This window comes from Rattus norvegicus, chromosome 10 (assembly GCF_021556685.1).
Source record: "Rattus norvegicus strain SHRSP/BbbUtx chromosome 10, alternate assembly SHRSP_T2T, whole genome shotgun sequence".
Classification (NCBI taxonomy): domain Eukaryota; kingdom Metazoa; phylum Chordata; class Mammalia; order Rodentia; family Muridae; genus Rattus; species Rattus norvegicus.
The window spans coordinates 77779320-77800399 of NC_141543.1; the positions used below are offsets into that span (position 1 = coordinate 77779320).

At 44.9% G+C, this 21080-nt stretch overlaps 2 protein-coding genes across 7 annotated transcripts in view; both read right to left on the reverse strand.

Moving 5' to 3' along the window:
• Gdpd1 (glycerophosphodiester phosphodiesterase domain containing 1) overlaps positions 1-6727 on the reverse strand; it is a 43377-nt gene extending 36650 nt beyond the window's left edge. For 3 of the 4 annotated variants that reach the window (XR_015630622.1, XR_015630621.1, XM_087572120.1), the window contains exon 1: positions 6497-6727. Coding sequence is in view for 2 of the 4 variants with exons in the window: in XM_087572120.1 (XP_087428246.1) it covers positions 6497-6638 (142 nt within the window). In the remaining 2 variants the exon portion in view is untranslated. The remainder of the gene's footprint in view (positions 1-6496) is intronic. The other variant, NM_001044238.2, reaches the window with a different exon arrangement.
• A 2855-nt stretch (positions 6728-9582) lies between these two features.
• Smg8 (SMG8 nonsense mediated mRNA decay factor) lies at positions 9583-18644 on the reverse strand. 3 transcript variants are annotated; one of them, XR_015630391.1, is made up of 5 exons: positions 16843-18644; positions 16480-16599; positions 14635-14780; positions 11364-12236; positions 9583-10001 (listed from the first exon to the last, which is right to left on the reverse strand). XR_015630391.1 is itself a non-coding variant. In NM_001398589.1 (4 exons), the coding sequence occupies exons 1-4, from the start codon at positions 18599-18601 to the stop codon at positions 9804-9806; spliced, it is 2976 nt and encodes a 991-aa protein (NP_001385518.1). In that variant the 5' UTR covers positions 18602-18625; the 3' UTR covers positions 9592-9803. The 3 variants fall into 3 exon arrangements, 1 of the variants encoding a protein (NP_001385518.1); XR_015630390.1 differs by lacking the exon at positions 16480-16599 and having other exon boundaries at positions 9583-10406; positions 10805-12236; NM_001398589.1 differs by lacking the exon at positions 16480-16599 and having other exon boundaries at positions 9592-10001; positions 16843-18625.
• Between the last annotated feature and the right edge of the window lie 2436 nt (positions 18645-21080).

The following is a 21080-nucleotide window of genomic DNA, read 5'->3' on the forward strand; positions in this document are numbered from 1 at the left end:
GATGCCCTCTTCTGGTGTGTCTGAAGATAGTAACAGTGTACTTATAATTAAATAAGTAAGTAAATAAATAAATAAATATTAAAAAAAAAAAAACAACAAAACCCCAGAAACCATCCTGCCCCTGTCTCCGGAATGCTGAGACCAAAGCTGTGCACACTGCACTAACTTTATGTCGTTTCTTTCTGTTTTTTGAGATAGGATCTCACTATGTAGCCCTGGCTGGCCTGGAACTCTGTGTAGACCAGGCTAGATTTAAACTTACAGAGATCTGTCTCCTCTGCCTCCCAGAGTGCTGGGATTAAAGGTGTGTACCACCAAACACAGGTTGTCCACCTATTTCACTAGGTCTCCCGTGACCCAGGCTGGTCTCAAACAGACTACGTAACCAAAGATGACGATGACCTTGGGCCCCGAGACCTCTTGCTTTCACCTCTTGCGTGCTGGGACCATGGGTATACCTACATTACAAGTGGCTTTATAATCTGTGTTTTTATTTATTCATTTAATTTTTTCCCAGATAGCGTGAAAGGATGACATAAACTCCATCTGCCTCCATTTAAGGACCAGGCCTAATTTCAAAAGGAAGGTTCCAGGGACAGACCATAAAATCCAGAAACAAGGTCACAACCCCTTCCCAATGAACAGCCTGGGAATAACCACAAAAATGGGAAAATATCTTAACTCAGAAGGGGCCGTCTGTGCTGGGCAGCCCTGTCTCATCCCACGGTTAAACATTCATGACACAGGAATGTAGACCACTGGTCACCTATGAGCCCTAGCATCCACCAATGAAATTTTAGATTAGCTAATCCTTCTAGAGAGTTTCCCTGCTTCCCTATAAGAAGTCCTGTGCACCTTTGTCTGGGGTTGCTATTTTGTAGAATGGTTGATCCCCATATGCTGGTAGTTTCTGCAGAATAAACGCTTTGTCTTTGCATACGGTCTGAGCCTGGGGTCTTCCTTCAGCCATTTTCAGACCCTTACAAGGGTCTCTCTACATAGCCCTGGCTCTCCTAGAACTCACTATGTAGACTAGGCTGGCCTTGAATTTATAGAAATCTGCCTGCCTCTGTCTCCTGAGTGCTGGGATCAAAAGTGTTTAGCACCATGCCTGGCTATAATTTGCTTTCTTTTTTTTTTTTTTTTTTTTTTTTTTTTTTTTTTTATAATTTGCTTTCTTAAGTGTAGAAATGGTGGGCAATTTCCTTCATGGACATATGCCATTATGCCATTTAAAAATGTCTGGTGAAGGGCTGGAGAGATGGCTCAGAGGTTAAGAGCACTGACTGCTCTTCTAGAGGACTTGAGTTCAAATCCCAGCAACCACATGGTGGCTCACAACCATCTGTAATGGGATCAGGTGCCCTCTTCTGGTGTGTCTGAAGACAGTTACGGTGTATACATATAAATAAAATAAATAAATATTTTTTAAAAAATGTCTGGTGATAACCTTCTTTCTATAACTTATTTATTACATCCACATTTAGTTTGTTTCCATTTTTATTTATTTCCGATAACAGAGTGGTGAAGATTTAAACATTTATTTCTCAGGGATCCCAAAATATAGCCAAGGATGATCTTGATCTTCTCCCCGCTCCCCCCTTTAAAAGACAGGGTCTTAATATATATTTCTGGCTGATCTCTAACTCACAGGTATTTCCTGTCCCTGCCTTTCATGTGTTCACATTAAAACCTTATTAACTGATTAAATTGCTTAACTATCACCAATACTGAATAGGTGATCAAGAGGCCTGGAGATGTGGGTTGGGGTAGGGAGTTTGCAGTGTGCAGGAGGCCTGGTGCAGACAGGACACTTAGCACTCAGTGTATTTCATTAAAATCCTCACAACCATCCGTGAGTTAAGTTTCCCTAAGGACTTTAATGGCCAGCGCGTGGCTTGGTGGTTCGCGACCATAATCCCAGCTTTATAAAGCCAAGGGAGAATTGTGAGTTTGAGGCTAGCCCAGACTACTACACAGTGAGATCCCAGCTCCAAAAAAAAACAAACTGCCACTCCAAACAAAGCGTTAGTTAGAGCCACAGAAACAGTCTTTGTGAGCCTGCCTTTGTACCATGAACTAGGCTGCAGACTTTTATGTTACTCAGACATTCCCTTTGATAGGTAAACGATTTCCATAGTCTTCTGTTTGCTGTAAAGCTAGGAGGCAAACTGCAAAAGGGCTATGCCTGGAGATTAGACTCATATGGTGAAGCCTGAAGGGTAACCGAGGGACTAATTAAGAAACAGTGTTCTTCTCCAAGGAATTACTTAGTGCAAGGCTTCCCTTATGAATTTGCTAGAATTCACTTTCTCTCAGACAATAATCACATGACTCACAGAAACAGCCTAATTAATTTTTTTGTTTCTCTCAGTAAGTAACTACAGTTTCCAGACCTACAATTAAACAATTAATTCGGGGTTGGGGATTTAGCTCAGTGGTAGAGCGCTTGCCTAGCAAGCGCAAGGCCCTGGGTTCGGGCCCCAGGTCCGAAAAAAAGAAAAAAGAAAAAGAAGAAAAAAAAAACCCAATTAATTCTACGAACAAGCAAGATCCTTTCTTCTGTTTTCTGGGCAGGGTCTTGCCCATTCATTCCAGGCTAGCCCTGAACTCACTACATATCTCAGGATGACTGAACTTCTATGTCTCCGTGTTTCAGTGCTGGGCAGTCCTAGCTCATCCTATGATTAGATTATCTAATCTATCTAATCCTATCATATCTGGCTTATATGGCCCTGGGGATGAAACTTGGAACCTCATGCATGTTAGGCAAGTTCTTATTACACATTATTTATTTCATGCAAGTCGGGTGAGAATAACATGTCATGTTGTGCGTATGCGGGTCAGAAGACAACTTGTCTGTGATAAAAACAAATAAGCAAAAACCCACAACCTATTATTGAAAGCAGTGTGAGGAGGAAAGGGTTTATTTCAGCCTACACTGCTAGATCAGAGTCCATTACTGAAGGAGGCGAGGCAGGAATTCAAGCATGCCAGGAACCTGAAGGCAGAAACTGGAGCAGAAGTCATGGAGGAACACTGACTGCTTTCTGACTTGTCTCTCACAGCTTGATTAGTCTGCTTTCCCATACTATCTGGGACCACTTGCCCAGGGGTGGCACTGGCCACAATGGATTGGGCCCTCCCGTGTCAATCATTAGTCAAGAAAGTGCCCTACAGACTGGCCCATTGGCAATCTGATGCAGGCATTTTCTCGATTAAGATTTCCTCTACTCGCCAGGCAATGGTGGCACATGCTTTTAGTCCTAATACTCAGAAGGCAGAGACCCGCAGATCTGTGACTTCAAGGCCAACCTGGTCTACAGAGTGAGTTCCATGACAGCCATGGCTACACAGAGAAATCATGCCTCGGGGAAAAAAAAAGAAAAAGAAAAAAAAGAGAGAGAGAGAGAGAGAGAGAGAGAGAGAGAGAGAGAGAGAGAGAGAGAGAGAGAGAGAAATCCTCTCCTCCGATATATGTCTAGGTTTGTATCAAGGTGACAAAAACGGCATATCATGTGAGTCCTCCCAGGGGTCAAATTCAGATTGTCAGTTGACCCCTTCACCTACTGAGCCATCTTACCAATCATTGCTCTGTACCGCAAGGTGGCTTCCAACTCACTATGTAGTCAAGGATGAACTTGAACTCCTGATATTCCTGCCTATACCTCTCAACTGTTTTTGTTCTTTAGCCATTTCACCAGATGGACCAGAATGGCTTCACACTTACATTCTCCCTACCCCAGCCTCCACAGTTTGAGGGCTACAGCCCTGTTAATTTTATTTATTGTCTCACTGTACACTTTTATTGTATGTATATGGCTGGGCATTTGTCTGCAGAGGAAAACCTCAGGTGTCATTTCTAAAGTCCTAACACTTTTTTTTTTTTAAAGATGGAATATCTCACTGGCCTTAAAGACACCACATAGACTATGTCAGCTGGCCAGAGCCCCAGGGACGTGTCTGTCCCCACCCGTCCAGCACTGGAGTACATGAGCAGACCACTGCACCCAGCATCTTTTACACGGGTTCTGGGAATCAAACTTGGGTCCTCTTACCAGCTGAGTGATGATCTCCCAGGCCGCTAATGTTTTCAGTTTATATTCATTTCCCCTTCTTTACGTAGTGTTTCCTAATTGTTTGTGGTCAGTTCATCTTTGATAGGGTAAAAAAAGGAAACACTTCATTTTGCATCCTTACGCAGGATTTTTTTTTAACATTAATTATTTTGTGTGTGTGCACACAGGTACATGGAAATCAGACAAGTTGTGGGAGTCAGCTCTCCTCTCCCACCATGTGGGGTCCCTCGGACCAAACTCAGGTTGCCTGACCTGGCAACAGGTGCCTCCACACATCTCCCGGGCCGTGATCTAGATTTAAATGGTATGAAGGCAAGCAATATTGGTCCAGCTCCTTCTATAACCTTTCGGGTGTTTTTGTCTATGAATCCACATTGTAGTTATTATCTGGCTACCATTATACTGCCATTAACACCCTCACATACATGATGACATACAGTGTGTTAGTGTGTTGTTTACAAAACCAATGCAAAAATATGACGACATGCTTCTGCCACAAAAGAACAGTCTTCAAAGGGAAGACTGACGACACAAATACCTGGGATGCCAGCACTCAGGAAGTCTGAGGCAGGAGCATCTCAGATTCAAGACTGTTCTGCTCAGAGCCAGCCTGAGTTACACAGTAAGTAAGACTAGTAAAAAAACAAAAACAAAAAAACAACAAGAAACAAACAAACTGGCAAGGGCTGGACTGGATAGATATCGATAAATCATATCAGTTCAGATCCCCAGAACTGGTGCAGGAGCCACAAGTAGTAGAACCAGCATCTGGTTTGTAATCCCAGCGCCCCTACTGGTAGAAGGGAGGCCAAACAGGAGAATCTCCAACCCCCAGCTCAAGCTTACTGGTGAATCCAGCCACGAACAACAAAAGGCTTCATTTCAAACACAGCGAAACACAAGGCCCAATATGTGATATTGTTCTCTGACCTCCCCACATGGCTCTGTATCATGTATGTGCCTACACTCACAGGCAAACACACCACCATACACCTATACGCAGACATATTAATCACCAGCAACTGGACATGGTGGTGAAGGCCTTTAATTCCAGCACTTGGGAGGCAGAGGCAGGCAGATCTCTGAATTTTAGGCCTGATCTACAGAGTGAGTCCCAGGACAGCCAGGGCTACACAGAGAAACCCTGTCTTGAAAGGAAAACAAACACAAAGTGGGAAACTGTGTTTAACTGATTACAATGTACAAAAGAATGATCATGCATTTATTTCTATGACATATCTGTCATAACTGAAGTCATGGTCCCAGCATAGTTGTCCCATTGCTGGGAAGGCAGAGGCAGAGTTCTCGACCAGCCTGGTATAGTGACTTGCAGACCAGCCAGCACGCCATAGCAAGACCCCATCTTTGAGAAATCTAAAACCAAAAATCATTGTGGTACTCCAACAAATTTTATAGTATACAAGTTTACCATTGAACTGTACATTTCGAGCAATTTTAACCCGGTGCCACATTCAACCTAAAGAAAAGTTTAAAGTGACCGAAAATTTTCATATTTTATACCTTAAGATTGAAATATAATGAAGACACGTTATTAAACAGCAACGAGAAATGAAGACATGGCCTGTTCTAGGAAATTAGAAGGCAGACCGGACTGGCTTCAACCCTTATCGCAATATACTTTTGCAAGAGAAACTTATTTTTAAAAAAATAATAATACTGACAGATCATAAGCGAAATCATATTTTTGTGTTTCAGAAGCCTATTAACCATTGCTGGGGTAAATTGTGCTGTTCAAAAATCAAAATAAAAACCAAAACAAACAAACAAACAAACAACCCCCCCCCCCCAAAACCCAGGTGCTAGGTTTAGAGTCCTCAGAATCCGAACCCTCCAAGTTCCCTGTTCCACTTCAGTTCAAGCTCTGTGACCTTGGAAAACGTCCCTGGTTTGGAGACATTTCTCTCCAGAGCTCAGTTATAAATGCGTGGAGCGTGGGCCAGGTCACCAGGCATCGCAGACTCCTCAGCATGCTCCAGGTACTCGCACATCCTCAGCTCTGCCGGAGCCCAATCTCTTCCCCACGGACTCAGCCACCAGCCTATTCCAAGCACTCTTCCTACTTCCCCCTGCGGTATCTCCTGGATCTGCACCGGCTTTGTGCCAGGCTGCCAAGAAGGGACCTCCGTATCATCCTTCTTCCATCGGCTGAGGAACGCCCCACTTCTGTCTCTCATCAGGCGCTTCTCCTCCTCACAGAAGCCTAGCTTCCCAGAGACGCCCACCAGGACTGAGACACGAGACCCCTTTCCTTCCCTCCCCTCCGGACGACTCGTCTGAGGAAGCACTCCAGTTCCAGGAGCACATTCTTCCTCAGCCTCTCCAGAATCCCCACCCTCTACCTCCTGCTAGGAAGCCTCCCCCATCCCCGGCCATCCGTTTCTGGGGACCCCTCTCACCTCCGCGGTGAGAGATGTGCCTACTGAGGAATCGCTGTTTCTTTCTCTGGTGGAGCAACGCTGGGTATTTAAGTAACAAGAACGAGGTGACCAAATACCCTCCCAGAGTAGAGAGAAGGCAAAAAGCCGCGGTGGACGACATCCTTGGTCACCGCCTCCTGGGCCTGAGCCCCGGACTGTGCTGCGATGGTAAAAACGGCAGCGGCGCCGGCGGCTGCTCGAGGTCTGCTCGCCCTCACCCGGTGCCCTCGGCGCAGCGCACTTGTTCTTGCGGGCTCAGCACGCAGGCGCAGTCCGACCCCAGCGCCGGAGCAACAAAGGGGCTCCGATACGCAGGCGCGCTGCGGCGCGGAGCGTTGGCTGTCCGGCTGCTGCGGTCCCACCCGCAGGTGCTTCTAAGAAGAGCTTGAGACAGGAGGTTGGAAACTTGCCAGTGGTTTTATTTGTTTAATTTTGTTTTGGCAGTCCCTACCCCGAAAACGCTCTCAAGCCAGGAAAGCCTTCAGGAAAATCTGGCGTAACTGGGAAATGTGCTTCAAAGGAGGATTTCGCGGGGCAGGTCCTAGTCCCTTCTGTGGGAAAAGCAAAGAATTGTTACCGATGCCTCGAACTCGTTACGTACAGTTCGGGTAAGAAACCTAGGGCTAGAAGGCTTAGCCTAGTTGGTAGATCGTACCGGATTCAAGCCCCAGCACAAAATAAATATGAATAAGGAAACTGACAACTAAACCCTTTCCTATAAAGGCTGGCAACTCGCACATTACAAACTAGAAATACAGTAGGAACCACCTTTTAAGGGGACAGGGTCTTGGTTTTGTGAGATAGGATCTTATGTATCCCAGTCTGGGCTTGAATTTACTATGTAGTAGAGGATAGGCCTTGGACTCCTGATTCTCCCCCCTCAGCCTCTAGAGTGCTGGGATTATAGGCATGCCCAGCTGCAGATATTTTATACAAAATAATTAACCACAAAGGCTGCAGCTGTGGCTCAGTTGTAAAGCCCTTTCCAAGCATGTTCAAGATTTGGGTTTGTTTTGTTGATTGAAACAGGGTGTCTCACTGTGTCGACCACATACTGGCCTCTGATTCACAGAGATCAGCTTGCCTCTGCCTTCTAAATATTGGGATTCTTTTCTTTGCTTCTCCCTTTTCCTCCCCTTTCCTCCCCTCCCCCTTCCTCTCTGTGCCTCCTTCCCTTTCTCAGTACCTGCCCCCCACCCCCACCCCCCATCTCTCTCTTCTTTAAGAAGACAGGGTCTTACTTGGCTGACCTGGAACTCACCATGACGACAAGGCTAGAGCTCCACTGCGTCTGTCTTCCCTTAAGGCCAGGGGTTTAATTCCCAGTACAAAACACTGGAAACAACTGAATCACAGTACTCAGCTGAAGCTGGCTTCAAACTCCTAGGGTCAAGCCTAGGAGTTCTTGCTTCATCCACCTGATTAACTGGAACTGCAGGGCAAGGGTTGCTGCCCGGAACCCTATCTCATTGTTTATTTTTTTATGCTTTTACTTGTTTTGTGTGTATATGTGTGCCCGTGTAATGGCAGAGGACAACCTAAGGGAGGTAGTCCTCTCCTTCACCATGCAAGACCTTTTCCCACTGAGCCCTTTGGCTGGGTCAAGTAGCAGCTTTTAGAAATATGGTAAACACTAATTCACATACATTGAGACCAAAATATCGAATCCTGTCCTCACAGTATTCTAAAATGTATCTGGGAAAATAGGATCAATTACACTACATTGGGTCTCAACTTATTTTGCACTTATCTAATTAATAACATAACCACAATTGGCGATGATCATATGCTGGGAAAAGTTACTATAGATTGGTGAGATTTATACATGTAGCAAATTATTTCATAGCATAGGTATTTAACATGTCAGGCCTGAGGGTACAGGTCTGTAATCCCAGCTTCTCTGGAGGCCGAGGCAGTAGGATTGCAAATTCTAGTTCTGCCTGCGTTACAGAATGAATTCAAGGTAGACTGCCTTCAAATACAAAGAACAAACGACAGTGGGGATGATGACAACTCAGTGGTATACTTGAGACCTGAATTCAATGCCTAATACTCAAAGTTTTTTGTTAGCACACATCTGTAATACTAGAGAGACTGAGGCTGAGTATTGAGTCTTAGGCCAGAGGCTAGAAAGATGACTCAACCAGTTAAGAGCACTTGTTTCCTTTCTCTTTTTCTTTTTCCTCCTCCTTCCTTCCTTCCTCCTCCGTTGCTGTTTGGAACCCAATGCCCTCTTCTGACCTCCTTGGTCACCAAGCATGTGCATGGTGCACCTACATGTGTACATGCAGGTAAAAGTCATACACGTAAATAGCCCCAATTCAAAATAAGTCTATCGACAGGCATGGTGGTTCACACTCAGGAGGCAGGGGCAGGTGGATCTCTTTGAGTTTGAGGCAAGCTAGTTACGACAGCCAGGGCTATACCAGATTTTGCAATTCAATTCTTGTGGTGATAATCTAGATCACCTTGTTCTTGTATTCTGTTCTGTTAATCTCATAGTTCCTGCTGGCTTCCAACTACCTCACTGTAGTCTAGGGTGGCCTTGAACATCTAATCTTGCTATCTTGAATGGTGGGATACAGGCAAGCGCTACAACATCCTGTCTTCTAACTTGAGGTGGGTTTTGTTATGTAGTTGTTATAGGCTTGCCTTAAACTCCAGAGCACAGGTCTTATAGGCATTGGGATATACTGACCTTGCTTTCAAGTAGTTTGAAGAGCATCAATTTCCTGGGCGCTGATGGTGCACTTTAATCCCAGTGCTTTGGGAGCCTGAGGCAGGAGGATCTCTGATCTCTAGGCTAGCCTATTGTACAGATCGAGTCCCAGGATAGCCAGGGATACACAGAGAAACCTTAGGCCTGGAGTTACAGGCAGGGCAGCTATGAGCCTTGTGCTTCCTGGAAATCCAAAGAGATCCTCTGAAAGAGCAACAAGTGCTTTTTTAAGAGCCAGGTTTCCAGCCCCTATTATTTTACTTACCAGAAAGATAGAACACTAAATTATGATAAAAATAAGCCTTATTATGACAATGAAACAAAAAGACAAAACAGATACCAAGTATACATTTTGTATCCTTTTTTGTAGAACAAACTTTTATTGATTTTACAATAAATATCAATTATAATGAAATAATGGAACAATTATTGTCCAAATACTGAATACTTGTAACCAAAACACATTGGGTTTTGGGAAAACACAGAATACACATTAAAAAAATTCACAAACATCAAAAACAAGAAGACAATCAGCAGCTTCAGTCAGGGGCGGAGCGGCTGGAAGACTCATTGTGTAACTGCTCTGAGGACTCCTCGGAGCACCTTGTAGCTCATGAGCTGCACGTTCTCCTTAGGAGGGAAACAAGGTCCTCTCTCAGTCACATATGCATAAGGAAATCTCAAGACCCAAAGGCCATCAGGTGGGAGAGTGAGCTCTTGTTTTTCTGGGTAAAATACTGGACACGGTGGTGGGCCTGGTTGAACCTGAAAAACACAGGTTACAAAATTACTTTTTAGATTTCTCAATAAGAAACACCTGAGAGAACTGTCTGTCTAAACAGCAATGGGTTCTAAGAACGCGGAAGATCAAGCAGCTACAATGAACAGGAATGAGGAAGCTGTGGTGATTCCTGGGTCACTTTGCCCAGTTGGATGTCAGCTCTTTTCCATTTTCTGTTGACTAGGTTTTGGTTGTTTTTTTGTTTTTGTTTTTTTGTTTTTTTTCTTTTTTTCGGAGCTGGGGACCGAACCCAGGGCCTTGCGCTTGCTAGGCAAATGCTCTACCACTGAGCTAAATCCCCAACCCCTTGTTTTTTGTTTTGATATAGGCTCTTTCCTTCCATATCCCTGGCTGGTTTTCCTGGAACTCACTCTGTAGACCAGGCTGCCCTTAAACTCAAGAGATCCACCTGCCTCTGAAGTGCTGGGATTAAAGGCCTGTATCACCAAGCCTAGCTTGTTTGGTTGTTTGTTTCTGACTGTACGTCTAAATCATCAGGTAAACTAGGGTTAAATTAAATTCTAACAGTTGTAACCATTAAATCAATAAAGATCTCTTGGATTTGAAAAGAAATTAGGTACCTGGGGATGTAGCTTAGCGAGTAGAGGGCTAGCTTAGTGTACCAATGAGTACACAGACAGCAAATAAATGAATAGGTAAATAAATGCAAACAAAATGTTTATGCAGATATGGGACTGGAAGGCAGTTCCATGATAGAGCACATCTATCATGTAGCAGAACTCTGAGTTCTAGGTCAGCCTAGTCTACATTTCAGGTTCCAGGATGCCAGGGCAGCAGAAAGAGCCAGTTTCCAAACAAACAAACAAAACCCAAAAACCAAAAACCAAAACAAAACAAAAAAAAAACAACCAAAAACAACCCAAACCAAACAAACAAAAAACCCCAAAGAAAGTAATAAAATCAAAGGGTGGGAGATGGAGTTCAGTTGGTACAGTGCTTATCAAGGAAACAGGAAACCTGGGTTCAATCCCTAGCACTACCTAAACTAGATGTAGGTGTGTATCCTGGCCATCCTAGCACCAAGGAGGTAGGCAGGAAGGTCAGAGTTCAAGGCTAGCCTGGAGCACAAGAGACTGTCATAAACAAACATGCAAATTACAATAATTATCATGGGCTTGGGATACAGTTGATAAGGAAGAGGGTACACACACATAATTCCAGTACTTGGAAGGTAGAGATATCAAACTATATGTTCAGTTCCAAGTCAACATGGGCTTCCCTGATTTGTCCCTTAAAGACCACCAAAAAAACCCCCAAGATAAACAGCAAAACACTGGTTTTTTTTTGTTGTTGTTGTCCTGTAAGAGAAGGGTTGCATCCCCTACCTGAGGCATCAGTATTATCTGCAAAGGAGCGTCAGGAACTACAACAAAAAGCCTCATAAGTTGAGCATAGTGTGGCTTCAGCCCTCTGCCCTGCGACGAGGACAGGATGTACAGGGGCATGTCGCTGTTGAGGGCTTTTAAAGCCGACTCCTTCGGTCCACTTCCCATCACTTTCATTACTTTGTCAGGCCCTGAGCACATGAATCTCCGACCTCGAGAGTCTTCATACTCAAAGCCAACAAAAGCTCGAGCTATGTCATCCCTCCGCCTTCCTCTGCCCATCACAACCGCACTTCTCTTTCCAGGAATAGCTTTATTTGGAGCAGGCCAGGAGTTCGTGTCTAAGTCTCCTTCGTCTTCAGCTCTAGTCCTGATGACAATGTCCCAAGGCATAAGATAGTTTGTTCCTGGGACAAAGCCCTGTTGGTCCAAACCTGTATGAAAGTTGTAAGACTTGGCTGGGCCTAGTTTAACCAAAGACCAACTGGAGAATTTGGGTAAGAGGCCTTTTGGGCAATTTGAATGTAGCATGCCTGGGAGATATTCAACTGTGGATGCCTGCCGGTCAACCAAGTTTGGTCTCTTCTCAGATTTTACTTCTCCTTGCCCATGCACGTCTGGGTTGTCTCCTCCTGCCTGCGGATCAGCTGGGTAGGTGCCTAGGCTGTCTGTTGACTGGCCCAGGCTCAAAGCCAGACTGAGGCTTGTGCCCTCTCCTTGGGTTTGAGGTTCTTTCTCTTTCAGTTTCTCGGCATCCGAGTCTGCTGGGGTGGGACAGGGCTCATTTTTAGCCGGAGCAGGGTCTGGAGTACTTGGCTCAAATACAGGAAAATTGATATGATCCAATTTCCCACAACATTTTTCTTCCAGAAGCTATAAAGAGAAATAAGAAGTAGAAACTTTTTACTTCAAACAATACGGTCTTCTTTGCTCATTTAATAAGTTTTTTTTTTTTTTTTTTTTTTTTTTCGGAGCTGGGGACCGAACCCAGGGCCTTGCGCTTCCTAGGTAAGCGCTCTACCACTGAGCTAAATCCCCAGCCCCGCTCATTTAATAAGTAAACCAACAAAACCCCACACATTTTACTGAGCAGAGAGTGGGTAGTGTGTGCCTGTAATGCAGTCTTTGAGAGGCAGGCTGAGTGAAGCAGAACTCAAAGTTCAAAGCTAGCATTGGGCCAGAGTGAGTTCCAGACCTCCTGAGCTAGTGGTCTCTAAACAAGTAAACACACACTACACTCTAACGAGCGGGATCAGCAATCAATGGACAAGCAAAGAAGAACATGGAGGTTTGTTTTTTTTCCCTGTCACATGGATATATGAATTTAATTTCCTGGGTACTGAAGTAGCAAGAACTATTTCTATATTCCAGAAGAATCCAGTCTGAGTTATTCCTTTAGGCAGTGAGTGATTCTAAGCAGAGCTCTGTTTTTAATCCCAGTGACCATTAGTGTGATAAGAATTAGCAAGAGTCACTGAACACATTTGCTGCACTGACCCACTTAGAAAAAGGGATTCAAAAAGGCTGTTTTGGAGGAGTGGTTTTATAACCAGAAATTTTTTTTCTTTTTTTTTCTTTTTGGTTCTTTTTTTCAGAGCTGGGGACCGAACCCAGGGCCTTGCGCTTCCTAGGCAAGCACTCTACCACTGAGCTAAATCCCCAACCCCATAACCAGAAATTTTACTTCTCTTTAAAACCATGCCAGTGGAGATGCAGGGAGATGGCTCCGTGGGTAAGAGGACTTGTTCTTGCCAGAACCCACATGGTGGCTCACAACTGTAACTCCTGTCTCGGAATCCCATACCTTCTTCTGATTTTAATTAGTAATTGGGCATTCCCAGTGACCTACCCTCAGGGACCTAGGGGTGGCTGACATCACCGCCCTCCTCCTCAGGTGTGCCAGGTGTGCTGAGTGCAGCACATAAGGGGGCTCCCAGCCACCCCAGCGTGCTCTCTCATTCCTTTCCTGTCTGGTCTGTCTCTCTCCCATTCCCTCTGCCTCTCTGTCTGTGTGCCTCCAACTCTTCCCTCATCTTCCAGCTCCAAAAAGGAGCTCTCCCCTCCTCCAATAAATATCTCAGCATAATTTCTCAGCGGCACACTTTGCATGGGCCTGACAAAGGTCCCCCGCCTGTAGTGAGAGTTTTGGAGTCTCGGTTTCTTTGAAAAAATAGAGAAACATGTATTTGTTTTAGTTCCAGAGCTGCTTCAGATGGTCTAGAGCAGCTGACTATGGTTTACCTCGTGCTCTAGCAGGGGTGTGATTTTGCCAGCTGCAGGTAGTTCCTGAGATTGTGTGATGTTTGGAATTCTGGGGACTTTTCAGAGGGCATATAAATGCTAGAGCCCCAAGAGTTGGGGTGGGCTGTTGTTGGCCGAGTGTGCCAAGAAGAAACAAGAAGAGAAAATTATATATCTGAGGGAAGACTGAGTTTCCCTGGTCAGTAGAAAGTAGCCCAGTGACAATGCTGCATCCTTCCCAACCCGACTTTATTCGGGGATCTCTCTCTTTCCCTTCCTCTATCCTTTTCTCTCTCCTATCTAGTGTTATGGGGTTAAACAGGAGGAGGAAAAGGGGTGGAGAAGGGTGGAAGAAAGAAGAACCCACAAAGTAGCAAAGAACAGCTACACCCACCCCTCAACAGCGGACACCATGTACACACACGGTGCACACAGACACACGGATGCAAAAACTCAAGACACATAACTTCAGCTGAAGTGGGTTCAATACCCTCAATGTCCATAGGCATGTGCATGCAATACACACTCACACACACAAACACTTAAATAAAAACATCATTGATAAGGAATTTTAGAAACATAAGATTGTGATAATGGATTTTTTTTTTGAGCTAGATAATAAAAGCTTCCTAAGCCAGACCTGGTGGCTCACGCCTTTACTCCCAGCTCTCAGAAGGCAGAGGCAGGGAGAACTCTTGTGAGTTTGAAGATAGGCTGGTCATAGCAAGCTCCAGAACAGCCAGAATACACAGACCCTGCCACAAAAATTAATTAACTAGTGAGTTACATAAAATAGGTCTCTTTCCAAATAAGTAAAAATAAGTCTTTAAAAAAGAACTCAACTGTCTCATTCTAATAGTTTATATACTTAATGTATGTGTATAAAGGATGGTTAAAAAATACAAAAAACCAAGAGTGCACATAAAGAACTTGCCCTGTTCTTCACCTTTGCAGTTACTTTGGCTTTTCTAGGCATTCCACTGTGGATAATATTGAGTCGTTAAGAGAGAAGGAAAGCTTCAGAGTCTACCTGGTAAAAGTCATAGTTAGCAGCCTTGATATCGAAGGGGTCGTCTCGAGGGGCCTGCTTCCTTCCACAGTTGCAGGCTCCAGTGGAGCGGGCTCGGCTGTTGTGGTAGAGCACAGGAGGGTTCCTATCTGCCTCTGGTTTTTCTCCTGGAAGGTGTAACCATCATTAGTAATCACACAAAGACGACGCAGAGCCAACTTTACTTTGTGTTCTACAACAGTCGACCCCCCAAATTCTTCAAATAGTTCACTGGCAATTAAAAACCACATACACACACAAACAAGCAAACAACAAAAATCTTGATTAAATACACAATAATAAAGATTTTCCCTTTTTTTCAGCATTGAGGATGAGACTTGGGGCCTCATTCATATCTGCAGTGCACACAAGTGTGGCAATCTGGAGGCAGAGGCAGAAGGATCTCTAAGAGTTCAAGGTCAGCCTAGTCTATCATGAGACCCTGCCCCAAAAATAAGTAAATAAAAAGTCAAATTTCTAAGTGATTTTCCCCCTTTTGTGTCATATCATCGTGACCTTCCTTTTCAATGTATTCCTATTAGTTCAACAAAAAATTTTTACAATAAAGGGTGAGCATACGTTTTCTGAAACTTCATGCCACTTAAAACTTTTCATCTACCAACTCACTAGAGTTCATTGTTTAAGTTAAGAAAAACTAGTTGTGGGTGATGTTTTTGTTTTAGTGGTAGAAGATCAAATTTAGGGCTGGCAAGAAGGCTCATGTGGTACCTGAGTTCGATTGTTGTTGTAAAAATGTAAAAAGTAAAAAAAGTAGGGTTGTCTTTTATCCCCAGCTAGGTCTGGCACCGCAATTCCCCAAGATATCTGCTGGATATTTTAATTCTCAGTCAGCAAAGCGTCTCACCCGCTTTGCTCCATCCCCTATCACACTGCCGATGGCCTTTCTCTGAGCCTGGCAGCAGTCTCTCTACCTATCTAGTTCCCAAGGCAGGTTTCCATGCCAGAAACACACATCCCAACTCTGAGGCGCCCCAGAGTCTCCTGCCGCCGCACACTTTCCTATACTCAAGCCATCATATAAAAGAACACACAACACAATGATCTTTGACCCAATTGGTAAAATATAATACAGAGCCCAGTACCATCCATCCCTCAAGAACATTAATAACATCCTGTAAATACACAGAGTGGAATCTTTTTTTTTTTCTTTTTTCTTTTTTTTGGGGGGGCTGGGGACCGAACCCAGGGCCTTGTGCTTCCTAGGCAAGCGCTCTACCACTGAGCCAAATCCCCAACCCCCACAGAGTGGAATCTTAACATCACCTGCCATGGCTTCTCTCCCTCTCCCTCCTGTCTCTCCTTTCTGTTCCAGTCTCCTCCTCTTCCTTCAAACTTCTCTCCTACCCATCCTTCCTTCTCCTCCAATGACAGGTTTCCTTCTATCCTGTACCTGCCCCTCACCTGTATTTTACAAATTCAAAGGAGAGAAGGTTCTGGTGAAGTCACCAGAGTCTTGAGTATGTGACTAGGCAGCTGTCCTTGGGGCAGTGGAATTAGCATCAAAATACAGATAACTCCAGGGCAAACCACAACACAAGATGGCTGATCTGGTACTTTTGTTCTATCCCAGGACCCAAGGGTTAAAGGAGGAAACTGACTCCTACAATTGTCCTGACTTCCACATAAATTTCACAGTCATATATCCACACACAAGTACATACACTATATACACACACACATATATATACACATATATGTATACACACACACATATATGCATGCATGCACGAATGCGCATGCACACATACGCACGCACGCACGCGCGCACACAATGTAATTTTAAGAATTAAAATAGAAAGTATTTACTAGTTGGGTATGGTAGCACATGGACTTCAAAAGCAGAGGCAGGAGGAGTTCTGTGACTCTGAGGTCAGCTTGGTCTATCTACATAGTGAGTTCCAGATCCAGGCAGGATTAAATAGAGATCTTGTTTCAAAAAAACAACAGAAAACAAAGGGAAAAAAAGTACTGTAAAATTTCTGCAGAGCTCTTTAAAAAAACCAACAACAATAACAACAAAACCCCCACATACCAAATAATCCAGGTACACTCACATACATATATACATACATACACACACACATACACACACACCCCATACAAGCACACACTAATACTAAAAGCACAGCTCAAGTTTTCAGTGCAAAATGTCGGGAACTTTTTGGCTACCTGATTTAGGTAAGGAGTGAAATTTGTGTACACAGTGTTGGTCGGTCAAACTCCTCTCTTCACAGAGCTGATGGCCATTGCTCCAAAATTTGTAGCAGTCTTCGTGCAACTGCATGGCGTATTTGTGAAAGGCTGGACCTCGAGCATGTTGACTGTATACCCGAAGAGCCTGAGCGAGCTGATTCTTATGGACTGTCATGGTGTAATTGTGCGGCAAGTTTGACTGGTAGGCACTGTGAGCCATGGGCAAAGCTTTTTGGCACCGGTTTTCTGAGAACTTTGTGTCTATATCCAAAAACCCTTCTAAGACTTTAATACTGCTTAAAATCTTAGATGTTAGCTCCCCAGTGGGTGAGCCCAAGTCCTCTTCCTTCCCATCGATAGCCACCTCATACAGCTTTGCAGCTGCGGAGATCCACTTCTGGTAAGTAGGCAGTTCAAAATGGGAAGGCTGTGGGTTCCTGCCCACACTGTCATCAAAACCTTTTTTGCTCAGGACCAGCTCCACGTGCTGCCACAGGAATTCTCGAAGAGTGAAATCCACTAGCTGGCCTGAAGAACTCGAGGTGCTACTATCAATGTGGAAGGAAAGCTGCTGCCGGCTGTGCTGTCTCATCGCTTGGTACCGCCTAGGTCCAGAAAGGGGTGCGGGCACCAACAAAGATTCAGGGTCTTTCACGGTACAATGGCTCCTAAGTTGGTCCAGCAGCATGCCGATTGGGTCCTCCTCCTGGCTTCCGGGGACTATGTACACAAAAGCTTGGTTGGCAGGTACTGTAAAGAGGCAGTTGATACTCTGATTCGTCAAGACTCGACTCTTGCGGAAGATTCTATAGATCTGATCCTCCAGGGCATGCTGCAGTCTTCTCTTGGGAGAGTGCTTCTTGGGTTTATCTGGATGAGCTGTATCTTGGCTCCGAGGGGGTTCCACCTTAAGGGCTCCATTGAGTTGAAAGAGGAAAAGGAGTCTAGGTGGGCAAGGTCGGCAATTTAACTTCCAATCTTTGCCAACAGGACAATCCTTGATGGCTGTTTTGAGGAGGGGTAGTACTTTCTGTCTCAGTCCATCCAGGGCTCTGAATACTCGATCATAAGTGATGTCAAAGGAACAAGTCGGATGAACCAGGAGCAAGATATGACAGACAGAGAAGAGGTAAAGGAGACTGAGACATTGCAACTTCTCCTGATGCTTCCAGAACTCGTGTGTTTCTGCATGTGGTAAAGAGAGGCCCCCACCTGCTTCACCGCTCTGGAGAGCCCGACAAGCACGCAAAAGCTGTGAATTGTCACAGATGGAAGTGAGAATAAGATACAGAACTTTGCTTTCCTGATTGTAATAGGCCTGCAGAAGACTAAAGTCCTGGGGACCTGGCTCAGCTCGGTTACCTTCCGCCGTAGCCATACCTCCGCGAAGTGAATCCCCGGCAGCAGCCCCCGGGTCCCCGGCTCCCCCGGCCTCTCCGACAGAGACAGGTTTGGTCTTGATTCCAGGCCCTGGATCCCCAGGATCCTGATGGTGAAAGAGTGGGAAAACCTGCCGATCGCACACAGTGTTCACCAGAGAGAACTTCTCTGAGTTTAGGCGCAGAGCCGTCTTGCCGAAGATTCCCACTACGCAGATCTCATCCTCCCTCCACGGTGGCTCGGGCGCAGCAGCTGCGTTCCCCCCGCCTTCAGCGGAGGGACCTCCGGGACTCTCAGAGCCCAGCCAGGCTGACGCCCCCATGAGAAGCTCGCGCAAGCTGACCGGCCCCGCCATGGCAGAGAAAGAGCTTCCTCCAGCGTTCTTCCGGTCCCTCACTAATCCCAACCCACCCGGTCCTGATGTGAAATCCCTCCTCCGTATTTCAGTCCCTGCTTTTCTCTCACTTTAGTTCCGGGTGTCTGTCCCTGTCCCCACCCACTCCCTTCCACTCCCTTGCTTTTTAGTGTCCTGCAAGGTCTTAGCGCTTCATTTGCTCAGTTCGAGACGATAGAGATTGAGACGTCGAAAGATAGATTGGATGCAATTTGAATTTTAAAGAATACGCCAAAACCCACAACAGTTCCAACGGATCCTTCTAGCAGCTCAGCGCGGGAGGTTGCTTATACTTTCGTCTTTTCTGAAGATAGCCAAGTATATTGCACTTCTGTGATTCCAACATTCAGGATGGCGAGGCAGGAGAATTGCCTTGAGTTCAAGCCCTGCCTTGACTACAGAGTTAGGTACTAGCTCCAAAATAGGAGAAGAAGGGCTGTAGAATACACGCACGCACACCCCCCACACACACCATACCACACCAAAATTAATCTTTAAGAAATAGGCCAAGTGTAGGGTGGAGGTGGAGAGCTAATGCAGTAAGTCCTGGCTTGTATCCAGTAGTGGTCCATGCTGCAACCCCAGCACTTGGGAGGTGGCAGAATGATTAAAGTTCAAGATCATCCTGAGCTTATTTAAGAGATCTGTCTCAAAACAAACAAATAAACAACAACAAAAGAATTGTAGAAAATTCTTGAGAGTCAGAAGCAGATGAATCTCTGGCCAACAGTGAGTTCCAGGACAGCCAAGGCTACACTGAGAAACCCTGTCTCAAGCAAACAATTGTAGAAATTATAATAATTTAACGTAGTAGAAATATAAATTGTGTGTGTGTGTGTGTGTGTGTGTGTGTGTGTGTGTGTGTGTGTGTGTGTGTGTGTGTTGCTGGGGAGCTAACTCAAGTCTTTGTGAATGCTAGGCACATGCTGTACCACTGACTACATTTGTAATAGATTCTTTCTCTCTCCTTATCCCTTCCCCATCCATTGTAGGCTCAATTGGCCTGGAACTCTTATTCCTCTTGATCTGTCTACCTTCACTTCTTTTTAAATGCTGGCATTATAGATGTATACCATCTGCACTTTTCATTTCTTACAATACTTTCGGTTTAAAGGTAGACATAGAATTAGGTCACGTACGTCCACAGCATTTTACTTAGGAAGTCAAATGGCAGCAATGAAACAACATAGACACAGAGTACTCACTGTGCATACTGCTGTGATCCATCTTTATTGAGAGTTCTTTAGGATGGGAGTGTACCTGTGGCAGAGCACTTGCTAAGAAGCCTTAGGTTGCATCGCTAGCCCCATGAAAAACAAAGGCCCACAGCAGAGAAATACAACTTGAGTCGTATTAATATTTATTATATATAATGCTGGGAACCGAACCTTGTGCATTTTTTTAAAAAAATACTATACTAAATTATACTGGAATTCCATTAATTCTTCTCAACCAACTCCTGTTTGTTTTTTTAAAATATGGAAGCCTTCATGAATTTTCATGTCATCCTTGCATGGAAGCCAAATCCCCAACCCCTCTTTCTTTTTTCTTTTTTCAGAGCTGAGGACTGAACCCAGGGCCTTGCACTTGCTAGGCAAGCGCCTTACCACTGAGCTAAATCCCCAACCCAGTAGTAATCCCATTCTCGGGAGATGGAGCCAGGAGCTATTTACTGTAACAAGCAGGCCAGTGGTTACTAAGGATAGGGAAGTGATGATAGTATTGCTTTTCATAGCACTTACAATGTCTACTGAGTATTTTTACATTTACATCCTTATTGTGTGTGGCACGTAAATGTGCATGGTGTGTGTGTAGTGCAGTATAAATGTGCATACTTTGATTAACATACAGAAGTCAAAGGACTAGTTTTGGGGGCTGGTTCTCTCCTGTCATCTGGGATCCTCAGGTTGTCAGGCATGGGCTGGAGAGATGGCTCTGCAGGTAAGAGAATTTGCTTCTATCACAGAGGACCAGGTTCAGTTTCCAGTATCACATGAGACAGCTCACAGTCACCTGTACTCCCTGTCCAGGAATCTGAAAACTTCTCTGGCCTTCCTGGGCACTAGGCCAGCACACAGGGCACTTAATTACACGAGGACACTCACGTAAGCACATACGTGGTAAAAATAAAAGCTGTGAGGCTCCATGGAAGCACTTTCACCCACTGAGCTATCTCAACGATACCACTCCCCACCTCTTTCTTCCTTTTGGTGAGCCCTCCTCAACCTAGGGTTTTTTGTCGATACTATTACTTGGGACAGGGTCTTCTCATTTGACCTGTGCCAGTCTTGAAATTGCTATGTAGCTGAGGATGGCCTTAAGCTTCTGACTGGTCTTTTCTCTACTTCCTAGAGGTATTCAAAACCATCCCTGATTCTTAGTAGATGCTACATGGTCTATCAACTGAGCGACATCCCACACCAATGTTCTTTTCTCTTCT

Bases quoted from the DNA above. Each gene is read 5' to 3' on its own strand.
- Smg8 (NM_001398589.1), bottom strand. From the start codon at position 18,601: ATGGCGGGGCCGGTCAGCTTGCGCGAGCTTCTCATGGGGGCGTCAGCC. The intron at 14,781-16,842 runs GTAGCCAAAAAG...TACACCTTCCAG, and splicing joins TCACTCCTTACCTAAATCAG to GAGAAAAACCAGAGGCAGAT. The intron at 10,002-11,363 runs GTAGGGGATGCA...TGTGTTTTTCAG, and splicing joins AGATAATACTGATGCCTCAG to GTTCAACCAGGCCCACCACC.